This window comes from Sander lucioperca, chromosome 2 (assembly GCF_008315115.2).
Source record: "Sander lucioperca isolate FBNREF2018 chromosome 2, SLUC_FBN_1.2, whole genome shotgun sequence".
NCBI lineage: Eukaryota > Metazoa > Chordata > Actinopteri > Perciformes > Percidae > Sander > Sander lucioperca.
The window spans coordinates 40,968,266-40,982,880 of record NC_050174.1 but is presented as its reverse complement, the minus strand read 5'-3'; the positions used below and the strand labels follow the sequence as shown (position 1 = coordinate 40,982,880).

The following is a 14,615-nucleotide window of genomic DNA, read 5'->3' as shown; positions in this document are numbered from 1 at the left end:
TTAGAAACTGATCTTAATGCCTTAATTTAAAAAAATGAGGACAAATCCAACCTTTAAGGATACCAATTTTCTTTGTGAATGAATAATGTATGTTAAATAAATAAATGTATGTAAAAGTAAGTACACCCCTATGCTAAATTCCCATAGAGGCAGGCAGAGTTTTGTTATTAAAGGCCAGTTATTTCATGGATCCAGGATACTATGCATCCTGATAAAGTTCCCTTGGCCTTTGGAATTAAAATAGCCCTACATCATCACATACCCTTCACCATACCTAGAGATTGGCATGGTTTTATTTCAGTTAGTCTAATAGCTGGTTTGATTTGCATTGAGAGATGATTTTATGGAAAGTACCCCATGCCAATCTCTAGGTATGGTGAAGGGTATGCGATGATGTGGGGCTATTTTAATTCCAAAGGCCAAGGGAACTTTATCAGGATGCATAGTATCCTGGACCCATGAAATAACTGGCCTGGAATAATTAATTTAATTAAGGCATTAAGATCAATTTCCAAAAGATGATTTTAGTCAACTTTAGCATGGGTGTATTCACTTATGCTGAGCACTGTATATATATGTGTGTATATATATATATATATATATATATATATATATAGTGAAAGTAAAAAGTGTTTTCCCTGACCTCCTGTAACATCGTAAGAAGCTCCACCTGTGGCTCCATCACTCGGGCTCGTCCTCTTGATGTTCCTGTACTTGTCCAGGATGTCTTCAGCTGCCTGCGCATGAGAGCTCTGTCTGGGCAACGGGTCATCTGATAAACCCAACCAACACACACAAGATGCATTCAAATGAAAAGCCGGCTTAATAGATGTCCATATTGTGTCCCCAGTTAGGAGGGTTAATTAAACCAAACCAGGACGCACCTTGGGGGACACGCTCCGGGACAACGTCGTCTTTCTCCTGCTTGTCCCTTTTCCGAAACGCAGCTATGGGCGCTGCAGAGGACAGACACGCCATTAGTGGACTGACACCACTTCCACTATCGCTGGATGACAAGCTGCTCGCGAGTTGCCTGCTGACAGCCACTTGGGCCAATCTTTGGGTATTTGTTTTATGTATTGAGACTAAAATAAATCACAATGTAGGATGTATGGTATCATACATTAACACAAAAAAGTCTAGTGTAGAACTTTACTGAGGAAAAACAAAAAGCAAAAGAATATTGAAAGGGTGAACTAAACCACTGGATCATAGCAGAATATCACAAAGGTCCACTGTAAGTCATTATACAAAGTCCAGTCGATATATAGATGGAAATAAGCCCACTGATGCTTATCCTATTAACACGAGGGTGCAAACAGGACAAACAAGAGAGACACGGGGGTTCTACAATTTGATGACACATACACAGGAAACACTGGGTGGAGTATCTACATTGATATTCTGCATTCTCCGTACAGTAAAATGGTAACTGTAGCAACAAAAAAAAAAAGGAGAACACGGATAAGGTGAGGGGGGGTGATAAAACGGATGCATGGGTGAGGAGTGAACTCAGGCTACAACCACGTCACATCACAGCTCTACAGCTCTAAAGGCGGCATCTACAAAAAGCGGCATGGGGGTGGGGGGGGGAGCGCGCAGCCGCTGGCTCCAGCAGCGAAGCTAGCTCAATGACGACAGCGTGGAAGCGTTACCTGGGACGTCACTCTCAGCCGTCCAATACAGCACTGTGAGGGACACAACAGACAGGGGGTTGGCCTTTCACACACGGGCTGCCGCTCGCTCTGCCGGACAACTGACAACTGTGCGTCACCATGCAGAGCGACAGGATACACACACACAAACACACACACGCACTGTGGACTTTACAGAGGTTTGGCTGGAGAATCGGGCGGTTTAGGCTCTTTACTTTTCCATGTGCACACAGTGCTCCATTTTATGAACATCAATTTCATGTTTACTTAAGAAACATCATTATCTCAAAAGAGTTATAAGCAGTCATTCTGTGTGGGCACAGCTCATTATTTCCCAGACAGACGTATGAGAGATGCTTGTAGAGTAGAACTGCAACAAAGAGATGTGTCATCTATCAGCGAGGATGACAGAAAGGTCTATCTAATGACCATTAGCCGCTGGCTGACAGCACTGCTGGGAGGGCTACGGCCGTACAATCTACACAGCTAAAGCGCCTCCGATGACTGATTAGCTTTGAAAAGTCTATATAAATCTGCAGCCAGTGAGACGTGAGAGAGAAAAAAATAAACAAAAGAAAGGACCGGACGCGTCTCTGAGGTAACTTCAAACAACAAGAAACATGATTTTCCAACTGAAACATCAGCAATGGAGTGGACAACACGGACCATCATTCTCTCTCACATTATGAATTGGCTTTCGCTCTGCTCTTTAAAGTGTGATATTTCCTGTCGGTTGTGATTAAGATCTTTTTTTCCTCCCATGCAACAAAAAAACAAACAAAAAGGAGAGCTGCAAATCAAACAGATCACTTTAAAAATGTATAAAAGTTCATATTTCAGTTTATCAAAGGGGGCATGCTTAAGGTGAGTGTTTTCTTTCCTTACCTTTTGGAATGGCCGACACAAAACGTTTCTTCCACCATGGCCTGTTGCGATCAGACTTCTCGTCGTCACTCCTGTCCTCAACCTTTTGGACGGTAATTACAAAGATAGACTTAGACACTAGGAAGTACATTATTTGGGGCTGCAACGTTAATCTAATCGCAATGTTGCTCTGCGCCATTACATAACCGCAAAAATTGTGCGATTTAAGTAAACAAAAAGGCGTGCTGTGTGCGTGACACTGCAGTTTCCACGTTGTAACACCCTTCACTTTAACGACAGTATTAACAGATGAAGCCACCGTGTCTTAAAGGTCCCATGGCATGAAAATGTCACTTTATGAGGTATTTTAACATTAATATGCGGTCCCCCAGTGTCTAGAAATGGTGGTAGGTGTAAACTGAGCCCTGGGTATCCTGCTCTGCCTTTGAGAAAATGAAAGCTCAGATGGGCCAATCTGGAATCTTCCCTTTATGATGTCATAAGGGGAAAGGTTACCTCCCCTTTCTCTGCTTTGCCCCACCCAGAGAATGTGGCCCGCCCATGAGAAAGAGAGAGACATCATGGCTTGAAAACAAGCGAAGCATGGCAGTTGGTCAAGGCCACACCCCCACTCTAACCCAGAGCATGCAGACAACAGAAGATGTATAATGTTTATTTTGTCACTCAATCACTAGTTATTATATTACACCCATCTTGAATGTCATCGTTTATAAGGGCATACATAATGTATTCATTTAATTTGCATTAGTTATTTAAAAAAAACGTATCGCACATTTTTGTTCATGTATTTAAAAAACAACTTTTCATAATTTTTGTGAATTGTTTTCTGCATTTTCCTTGATTATGAAGTAAACTCATAATACTATATCGTAATTGCAGTGTTGTAAATCGCAGTATGACTTTTTTTATCCAAATTGTGCAGCCCTAACATGATTACAGACTGGAAAGAAACAGTTCCTCAGCAGCATTAGTTAAAAATACGACTGTCTCTGTCAGTGGCTGACAGCGTTTCTGGTTACCTCTCCTTTGAGGGAGTCTTTGCTGGGGGACGAGGACGGCCCTAAGGTGAAGGCTCCGGCAGGGTCGCGCTCTTCCACCGCGACCCGCCGGTTAAGGCCGGGGTCGCTAGTGGGCCGGCGGCCTGGGCACACAATGTCGGAGCTGCGGCTCCGGACCAGCCTGTCGGGGAAGGAGTGGCGCTGCTTGGTGTGCTCCAGCTCGGCCTGGGCCAGGCAGTGGGGCGTGAAGAGAGAGTGGCGCGTCTCGGGCCCCAGGGCGCTGGCTTCAGGGATGGGAGGATCTGGGGGAGGGTGAGGGGGCCTGGCGTAGTGCACTTTGGGCCTCACTATTGTTCCAGTGGAGCCTGAGGAAATAAGAGAGAAAATAAAAAGGTATATTTAGGAGAAAAAAACAGATAATATTTAAATATACCTGAGCACTTTGTTTTCTCTTTCATCTTTAGGTTACTTACTTACCAGTTCACAGCACAGGCTCCACAACTTCCCTAAGTAAACATCTGTTTTTAAAGCCTTAAAAAGGGCTGTGCAATTAATCAAATTTTAAATCGCCCTTCCGATTTCGGCACCTAGCGATCACAAAAACAATGTCATCGAGAAAAACTATTATTTAGCACATTATGTTTTGCGAGTAAACTCTTATTTTGTCTTGTGTTCTGAAGGTGGAAAAAAAAGTTCTAAACAGGAAAAGTATGAAGGGAAATTCCACAGTTCAAGGCGTCTTCACTGTTGATTTGTTTAAATGTTTCACTATTTTTGAGGTTCAGCAAATGCAACATCTTTCCCAAAGTCAACGAGCAATCGTGTTAAATAATCGTGATTTTAACATTGACCAAAATAATCGTGGTTATGATTTTTGTCCATAAATCGAGCAGCCCTACAGGTAGGTTTTTCTGGATGCTACTAGGAACTAATGGTACCTGCTCGACTCAGCTCGACTCTACTCGCCTTTTTTGTTTTTCCATTATGAAAAAAAGTCCCTGGTACCTGCCAACAGATACTTTTTTTAGTATCAATTTTTTTTGCTGCCTCCAGCTTCTTTTGAAACAAAATTTGTGTTCTGGCAAACAGCCACATGCCAAAAACAACACACATTTGACGTTCTGTGTGTGTGTGTGTGTGTGTGTGTGTGTGTGTGTCGCGTTAGGTCGCAGCAGTTTCCTGCGGCATCGTTATGACGACCAGCCATGAGGCCTCACGCATGAGGCGGTACTAAATCTGCAATGGAAAAAGGAGGACGGGGCACCGTGGCCGAGTCGAGTCAAGCCGAGCCAAGCCGAGCCGAGCTGGTATTAAGTAAGCGCCATTAGTGTAGTTTCGTACCACAAAATCTCACTTGTTTCTACAGAGTAGCTAAACAATATAAAACCAATAGAGAAAGAAACCAGCTCCAAAGTGGGGAGAGTGCTAAAGAGAGATGTTAGTGGGAGATGAGCCCTAGGTATAGGTAGGCCACCTGTTCCAAGGGTAGACTCTCTCTCCTGAAAAGCTTCCAATGGCAGCCTGGTGCCATGAGCACAGTGGGACGAGGGGACAGTGCCAAAGAGCCTGGGGTGAGGTCTCTCAACCTGTCATCCCTTCACCTTGCCACAGACACAAAGCCGCGACCATTCCTCTCGCACACACCATTTCAAACCTGCGCTACAGACAAAAATGCACAGGAACAAAGACTGCGAAGAATCATTTGGCACGCTAAATGGGCCAAATGAAATGACAGTTAATTTGCACTTCTAATATGACCAGTAATTGGGGTAAGGGCATGTGCGAGGAGCACGGGCACTCTTTTGGTTAATTCCACAGAGCTCAAGCGGTTCTGTGAGCCCGCGACATTACGGCAGGGATTTAATGATAACTCGTTTCTACCTCCGATTGGCTGCAGAGCATTCGGGGAGCGCAAATTACCTTCGGCGGAGGAGAGGGGATCAAACATGGCCAGTAAGGAATCGGTCTGTGAGGGCGGAGATGTCGGATGATGTGCTCCTGTAAAAACACAAGAGGACACGAGACAATTAAGAGCATTTACTAAATTAACCACTGAACCACAAGTGCACATGGCATGTTACTGGAAAAAAAAAAAAATTATAACGTTAAGTAGGGCTGCACGATAAGAGCAACATATCTAATTGCGATTATTTTTTGACCGATATTAAGATTGCAATATGATTCACGATATTGGAGGGAATTATCATTTTTGTATCATTAGTCTCATTTTCATTGAAAAACAAAAACAAATTAAAATGATTAAAGTGTGATTTTTGCGAGGATCTGTACCGAAGAAAGACTTTCTTCAGGCTGTAGGATACAATTTGTAGGCGGGGACGTCTCTGCAGCAGCACAATACTTAATTCAGAATGGCTTGACAAATATTGCCCCCCTCCCCACTTGCAATTTGGATATTGCACTAGTCCATATCAGGGATGCACCGAATCCAGGATTCGGCTTCGGCCAAATGTTGGGCTTTTTGACGGGGTTGGATTTCTGCCGAACCTTAGAAGTTTTTCCCACCGAACCGAACCCTACGATGGTCGACGTAATGACGCCACCGTTGATTACAGGAAGGTGTTTACGTAGGTGGCGCGTTCAATGCAGTAGGTTGTGAGAAAGTGAAAATGGAACTTGTGAGCCGAAAAAGTGTAGTTTGGCAGTACTTTCAGTCAAAAGAAGGTCATTCAAGTCCAGCTACATGTTCAATCTGCAATGCCGATTTGTCTGGTGGTGGCGAGGACCCTGAACAATACACAACATCACCGCTGTTAAAACATTTGCGTATGAAACATCCAAAAGAATACGAGTTGTGCAACGTTGTTTACTTCATTAATGTGTTGACTGTGTTAATGGACTGAGGATAGGAGTAGGATTCGGTATTCGGATTCGGCAGAATCTTAACCAGTGGATTCGGTATTCGGCCGAACCCCAAAAATCTGGATTTGGTGCCTCCATATTGGGATTTTGATACAATTGCGATTTAATTGTGCAGCCCTAACTTTAAGTTAAAAAAGATAATAGCCTGACGATTCCCCAGCCAGGCTAACAAAGAATATTGAACATCTTTATGCAACAATTACAGCTGCTGAGAACTAGAAGAGTGATTAGGCTTGGCAGCTGTGGAAGTGACAGGGATTGATAGCTGTGGCTGATGCTGTTTAGACCAGACAGACACTGGACTGATGGCTAGCTGGGATGTGACACTCTCCTACCGTGGCCTGACTCCTCCCCATCTGGACTGGTCACAGAGTCCTTCCCTCCAAAGTCTGAGCTGCACTCTGACCGCAGGTCCTCGATCTTGTTGGGGATGTCTTCTGAGGTTGCACTGATGCCTGCAGCAGGGGGGGAAAAAACAACAACAACAACAGTTGTGGTGACATTCAGGACAAAAGCAACTCAAAATCACCTCTGCAGTAAAAAAAAAAAAAAAAAAAAAAAGAGAAAAATTTTGGCTTGTCAAATAAAACAGCGCCGGCATGCTCAATGTTTTCTCAAACAAAAGAGGACACTTTTTTCTATTTACTATACTGTATGCTCTCTCTCTCAGATGGGAACCCCACTGGGAACTCTAAATTGGTAGTGTAAGCTCCCAAAGGATTAGGGGGAGAGACACAGGTAAGAGTGATCATCAGATGCAGACTATCCATCGGGCGGGTCCCGCGGGACGCTTTCCTGTGAGCTGAGCCACGAACATCACCCCTGGCTTCCTAATCTAGGATACTACTTCATGCGTGTCAACGTGGCGTGTCCACCTGAGCCCAGGGAAAAGACAACCAGCAAATAAAAACCTGTGTCATACACACACACACACACACACACACACATTCACACTGACCCCATTACACTGGTTAACAACCCTCCCAGCAACATGACCGCTCTACACAGAATCAAGGAGGTTGAGAAAGTTTTTTTTAACCAGAAGTCAATTTAGCACTTTTTCAAAAAGGGACTAATGGTACGTGTCCATATAGGCGGGTTTTTGACGACAGGGATGGTCCCGCTTCCCAGCATTGCAAGCTAGAGGGCATGGGACACCAGCAGCTATCAGTTTCTCTTCACTGACCACTGACAAGCAAAGAAAGCTGGCTACACCCTCCTACAGCCGCGATGGCTGCGCCTGATTGGACGAACGTTTCACGTGCAGCTGTCTGCCCCAGGATTTCAAAACGGACCATAATGGCAGCTCGTTTGGAAATCTCTCTCTTATTTCGCGAAAATAGTTCACCGAAATGTGTTTCTGAAAACATTTTACACGAGAAATAGGCTACGCAGTTGCTGAATCAGCCTTTTCAGATCGACAAACGGTCAGCTTAAAAGACTTCCGCGTGGCGAGTCAGAGCTGGATGCTCCTCATTTGCATAAAGTAGCCTGGATTCAACTTCGTGCAAATGAGGAGCGGGCGACTCGATGCCCTGCTTCTCCAAAGTCCCTGCGACGCTACCAGAACGCATTGCACGGCTGCTCCCATGGACAAGGAATGGTAAGCGGGAATGGAAGCGGGGGAAGCTCGACAGTGGACACGTACCAAAAACAAGGACCAAAAACAGAAATTGAATGAGGAATGAGAATTGAGAATTGAGAGAGAGAGAGAGAGAGAGAGAGAGAGAGAGAGAGAGAGAGAGAGAGAGATCTATACCTGAGACAATACTGAGGCCGGGTGTGCTGGGTCTGGAGCTGACCTCTCGGACCTCGGTGTCATCGGACGTACTGCCAACCCCGGAGCAGCTCTCCAGCTCCTGCAGGCGCTCCTCCTGTTTCAGGTCTGGGGCTTCTGGAAGTGGTCCCAAAAAGAAAGTAATATTTATTAAAAAAAAAATCATATTTTTATAAGAAAAAGAAGACATCCGAGACAAGAGTTAGAGCTGGGCGATACGGAAAAAAAAATCCATATTTTTGACCAAATATATTGATGTCGATATTGTAGGGTTGACTATTGGTGCTTGCACAAAAATATTAACACAATGAGAATGCTGATAAATAATCACCACTAATGTGGATATAATGACTAAGTGGGTAAAGGCAAATTATAGCCATAGTTCACTGCATTTATTGTCTTAGGCTGAAGGCACAGCAATGCACAGGGGACTTATTTACTTTAGACTAAATCGGTGAACCTGTGGGTTCTGTGAACAAAGAAATGAAAGCACAGAGTTTGTGGCATTCAATACAATCCAACAATAAGTAGGTTTCACATTCTTGGTAGGGCTGAAGAAAAAATATCACCATCTTAAATCTCATCTCATCATCTTAAATACTGACACAATGCTATTTCAATAAATAGTCATCACTAATGTAGATACAAATACTAGAACAGCTAGAACAGTCTGGTAAGTTCAGAAAATGACACCACTTTACCAGGAAAAGACAACACTTGTGTCATATGACGATGTGCAAAATTGAAGATGTTATCTAGTCTCATATATTAATATCAATAGATTTCCCAGCCCTAACAAGAATGTGTATTTTTCTCACTTCAAGTGTGGATACATTTAAAAGAAACTAATAATAATTCCACTGTACTCGTGGCAGTTTGCAACAGATGATGGTCATTCTCTCTCTGCTTCCCCCCCCCCCGTTACAATCATTGGGATACCAAGTGTGCACATATGCATGAAATCAAACAAAGCATACATTATCATGTCTTATAACAGCCAAACCAAACTGTAAAACCGTAAAGCTGGTACGCCCAATTCTTTGGCTGCCCAATGGAGCTGTTGGGCCGAACCCAGAGGCTCCGTACTAACCGCAGTACTCATTTGCATGCTCGTTAGTAATAATGTGTTGGTGAAGTGCTCTTCAGAGTGTAGTTTTCTGCTGCCTAGCCATGAAACAAGCGTTGTACTCCGAGCGAGCCTCCGATCGCGCTATTACCGAGCAGAACAGGGGCAGCAAACGGAACAGAAAGCAATCAAGACACTCATGCATGCCATTTCTGCACCGCACATATTGAAATGGTGTACTACCTCAATTAACATAAGGCCAAGGCTTTTCAAAGAAACACTTAACGCCGTTAATAAAAGCACTCTACTGAGTTTCACAAAACACTGGTCAAGGGGAAGGGTGGGGGTGGGGGGGGGGGGTACATCATGTCTCATTAATAAAAGGTTTAGACTGCATGTTCAATTTGCGAGAACAGACAAAGAAAGTATGATCTATGGTTCATAAGATTGTGTATGTGTTTGGATTTGCCACTGACAACCAGTGGTGGAATTATTCAGATCCTTTACTTAAGTAAAAGTACTTATACCACATGGTAAAAATACTCTGTTCCAAATTTAAAGTTCTACATTGAAAATGTTACTTCAAGCTACATTGTGTAAGAATTTCTCCCATCTAGCGGTGAAATTGTATATGACAACCAGAGATGTATAGTAACGAAGTAGAACTACTTCACTACTGTACTTAAGTACAAAAGGCTGTATCTGTACTCTACTGGAGTAATTATTTTTTTTCCTCCTACTTCCACTTTTACTTGAGTACATATTTTAATACTTTTACTCCGATACATTTTTTATGTGCTGCATCGTTACTGTTGTGAATTCCTGACGCTACGTAGACTGTGTAGGTTACAGCGTGTGTAGTTACGACTACGTTAGTTACGTACGCTAGTTACGTAAGAAATCCCAGCGATCGATCGCTTCGTGTTTCTTTTCATTACGGTCGCCTGTTCAGAAGTCAGAGACAATGTAAGTTTGTACTCTTTCTATTTAGCTATTGTTAAACTATTCCTGAGTTGTTTCAGTCTGCAATGAGTACTGAATGTTAACCGTTTCACCCAGTGATGTGAAGCTGCTAGTTTATCTGTACTTTGCTAGCTTGCTAACTTTCCTGATCATCACACGTTATTAGCTAGTGTGTGATATATTTTTTTGGTCTTTAATCGTTACTGTGCTGGAGAGGATGTTCATTTTACTTGCACAGTGTGATAATTGTACATTTTATTTCAGCATTTGTTAATATTTGTTGTTTTTAATATGTTATATATTTAATATTTGGCTACAGCCTTGGCTAAACATTTGACATAATATAAACAATATGATATTCAAACTTTTGACTGCTTTCTTTAATAACTACATAACACAATACTTGCACTTTTACTTTCAGTACTTGAGTAGTACATTTAAAAAAAACAAACTACTTGCAATACTTAAGTACAAAAAATGTTGAATACTTCAGTACTTCTACTTAAGTGTGGTGCTTAAAGAGCACTTCTACTCAAGTCACTTTTTTTGATAGAGCACTTGTACTCAAGTATGGGTCTGTAGTACTTTATACATGTCTGATAACAACCAACTGAATATTACTTTCTAGCCCTTCCCATTCCGACCGCGTTTCAACTGCTACGGTGGCCGAACCCGAAATGAGCTCTTAGTATCTCCATCGTTAACACGCAGCTGTTCTAGCTCTCCAATATCAACTTTGGTCTTGTTGCTTTGCCTGTCGCCTGTTGTCGTTTTAATTCTCTTTTTCCCTCCCAGCTGGCATTCGTCACGGTGCCACTGAGTCTAAAAGTGCGAAAGGCGGAGGTATGTCCCTCTTTGGCTAAGGTATTTTAAAGATGGAGGCGCTACATGGCGGCCGTCATTCGAGCGACTCGCCCGTATGTATTCTGAATGATTCTGAATGGCAGATTCTACACTTACGAGAATACTTTGATTAGTTGGTGGAAGTAATGACACATGAATGAGCACATATTTGTGAAAGAACAAAAGTTTATTTTTTTGCTAAGAATCAAGTCAAAAAATTACACAATGTAGGTTTAAGTAAAAGTATGCAAGTATCATCCAGAAAATGTACTTAAAGTATTAAAAGTAAAAGCACTCAATGCAAGGGTTAGGGTTAAACCCTCATATTTTACAAACTGGAAACGATGAAAACTGTTCTGTGTTGTATCGTCTAATCATTTCAGCTGTACTTGCAGGCTTGTATATTGTTGGGTAGTTTTAATTTATAATAAAACATAGTATTTTACAAACTACGTGGGTTTTGTGTGCAAAAATCTTAATTTGTAAAGTAACTAAAGCTGTCAGATGAATGTAGTGGAGTAAAAAGTACAATATTTCCCTCTGAAATGTAGCAGAGTAGAAGTAGAAAGTGGCATGAAAAGAAAAGACCTGAGTAAAGTGCAAGTACCTCAAATTTGTACTTAAGTACAATACTTGAGTAAATGTACTTAGTTACATTCCACCACTGCTGACAACTGATGTAGACGGATACCCTGTGTGACTATACAGCATACACCAGCCTCTGAGCGCTGCGCTGTTAAGTCTAGCCAGATAGAAAGCTGACGCCGTGTAAAGTGACGGAGGACAGCTGCTGTCCTTGCGCTTCCCTCCCCGCCGCTCCACCACCAGGTGCAAACACACCTGGTGGTCCCTCTAAGGAAACCTTTTACTGGCACACGCAGATCTGCCCTGAAAGACAGGCTAGTGCACACAATATGATGACAGATGCACGCACACATTGTTTGGTATGGAATGCCGCGCAAACCACACCTGGCGTCCCAACCCCCACTGTATCAAACAAACATAAATATGTATGCATACACACATTTGAGACCAAGGGGTTTGGAAAGAAAATCCATTCACGTTAGAGGATGGATACCCAAACCCAGAAGGACCGGGCCGGGTTCGGACAGATATTTAGAAATGATGTTCGGGTCGGGCTCGGTCACATCAGCACGATAAGGCATTGAACATTTTAAATTTTAAAAAAGCTTATTATGTAGGTGTGCGCCTGTGTTAACGTGCTCTTGTTGCCCCGTGTGCGCTGATGCGCTCATCTGTTGACATTTGAATGCCTTCCTACAGTTGCTTAAAGGTCCTATGACATGCTGCATTTTGGATGCTTTTATATTAGACCTTAGTGGTGCCCTAATACTGTATCTGAAGTCTCTTTTATATAGACCTTAGTGGTGCCCTAATACTGTATCTGAAGTCTCTTTTATATAGACCTTAGTGGTCCCCTAATACTGTATCTGAAGTCTCTTTTATATAGACCTTAGTGGTCTCCTAATACTGTATCTGAAGTCTCTTTTATATATACCTTAGTGGTCTCCTAATACTGTATCTGAAGTCTCTTTTATATAGACCTTAGTGGTCCCCTGATACTGTATCTGAAGTCTCTTTTATATAGACCTTAGTGGTGCCCTAATACTGTATCTGAAGTCTCTTTTATATAGGCCTTAGTGGTGCCCTAATACTGTATCTGAAGTCTCTTTTATATATACCTTAGTGGTCCCCTAATACTGTATCTGAAGTCTCTTTTATATATACCTTAGTGGTCCCCTAATACTGTATCTGAAGTCTCTTTCTTGAAATTCAGCCTTGGTGCAGAATTACAGCCACTAGAGCCAGTCCCACAATGAGCTTTCCTTAGTATGTGCCATTTCTGTGTCTGTAGCTTTAAATGCTATTGAGGAGGAGAGAGGGGGGGCAAGGTGGAGGATGGGGGTGTGGCCTTGACCAACTGCCACTTTGCTCATTTGAAAGCCATGATGTCTCTCTCTCATGGGTGGGCAAAGCAGAGAAAGGGGAGGTAACCTTTCCCCTTATGACGTCATAAAGGGAAGATTCCAGATCGGCCCATCTGAGCTTTCATTTTCTCAAAGGCAGAGCAGGATACCCAGGGCTCGGTTTACACCTATCGCCATTTCTAGCCACTGGGGGACCATAGGCAGGCTGGGGGAACTCATATTAATGTTAAAAAACGTCATAAAGTGAAATTTTCATGCCATGGGACCTTTAATAAAAGCGGGCTTTCCACACAAACAAACGTATCATTAGTATGAGAAAAAAAACGAGATTTTAACTGTGTCGGGCTGGGACATAAATATCTTAATGCCTGTCTGGCTCGGGCCGGGTTTGGTCACTGCTCTGTCGGACGCGGGCCAGGCTCAGACAGAAAAATGCGGCCCGATCCGCACTCTGATTCACGTATGTATCGGGATTTTGTTTTTTGTATTTGCAACGATTTTTAAAATGTATTCTTTTCCCTAGAATCAATATTTTTCATTTATTTATTTTTTACCAATGATTCACCTAAATATGAACTGTTTATCATATTCGAAAGCAGAAAATGCAGAAAATCCAAATGATGGGTATTCTTCTTAGTTTTTATAAATGTCTCATGATATGTATTTATTGTCTCTAGAAGTGTATTATTCAACAGTTGTTTCTTGTTAAAGAAGGAAAAGAAAATCGCAATAATCAATACTATCGAATCGCAGTAATTCTTGAATCGCAATAAATGAAAATCCCAATATAAATCAAATCGGCACCCATGCATCGGGAAAGAATCTACTGTAATCGGGACAAAAGCATATCGTCCTCGCCCTATTTGAGACGCCGTGGAGAAGAATGTGTAGGAATCAAGGCGATCGCCGAAGCAAACCGTGGAGACAAAACAAACCTGGCTCCCTACCTGAGTCGCTGGGGAGGACCTCCACGCTCCACGCCTCGCTTGTGGTCTCCGAGATGGTGGAGCCGTAGGGGTCCAGCAGCACTGAACCCGAGCCAGGAAGACACAGCAGGCTGCCGAGCATGTTCTCCGCAGCTGCCCCTGAAAAGCACAGACGCAGAGAGTTAACCTCCTTCCACAGCATGGACCAGCTTCTCTTTTGGGGTCAGGAAAAGTAAGAAGTCACTTCTATAGTCGCAAAGTCATCTAGAAGGCACCTTTTTGCCTTCTAGATGGCAGCCAGCCTTTATGTGTTGTTATGGCACTGGTTTTGATTCATATTCGGTAATTAGTTCTACTAAATTATTCAGATATTTGAAATATGAGCAACATGTAAAGTTGAGAGGGCCACTACCGAAATGATGCCTATAACATACCACATTTGTTTTGTCTATAAAATGTTTTTTTATAATGTTTGTCTATTTCAACTTCTGAGAGCCCAAAGTGAAAATGAAATCTTCAAATTGCTAGTTGTGACTGACAAACACTTCAAAAGCTCAGAGATATTTAATTTAAAAACAATATAAAAAGAGAGGAACGTAGCAAATTCACACATATTTAAGCTGGGACCAGCATGTGTTGACCAATCCATAAGGTTTTTGTCTCTCTTACGATT

At 42.6% G+C, this 14,615-nt stretch overlaps 1 protein-coding gene across 10 annotated transcripts in view; it reads right to left on the bottom strand.

Moving 5' to 3' along the window:
• Nucleotides 1-14,615, bottom strand: part of gapvd1 (GTPase activating protein and VPS9 domains 1) — a 57,442-nt gene that overhangs the window by 11,547 nt on the left and 31,280 nt on the right. For 7 of the 10 annotated variants that reach the window (XM_035997675.1, XM_031300660.2, XM_031300664.2 and 4 more), the window contains 9 exons: nt 13,964-14,101; nt 8,178-8,312; nt 6,754-6,873; nt 5,459-5,536; nt 3,560-3,903; nt 2,541-2,622; nt 1,656-1,688; nt 885-956; nt 644-772 (listed from right to left, as the gene is read on the bottom strand). In XM_035997675.1, the coding sequence (XP_035853568.1) occupies nt 644-772; nt 885-956; nt 1,656-1,688; nt 2,541-2,622; nt 3,560-3,903; nt 5,459-5,536; nt 6,754-6,873; nt 8,178-8,312; nt 13,964-14,101 (1,131 nt within the window). The remainder of the gene's footprint in view (nt 1-643; nt 773-884; nt 957-1,655; nt 1,689-2,540; nt 2,623-3,559; nt 3,904-5,458; nt 5,537-6,753; nt 6,874-8,177; nt 8,313-13,963; nt 14,102-14,615) is intronic. The other 3 variants (XM_035997690.1, XM_035997696.1, XM_035997683.1) reach the window with 2 other exon arrangements.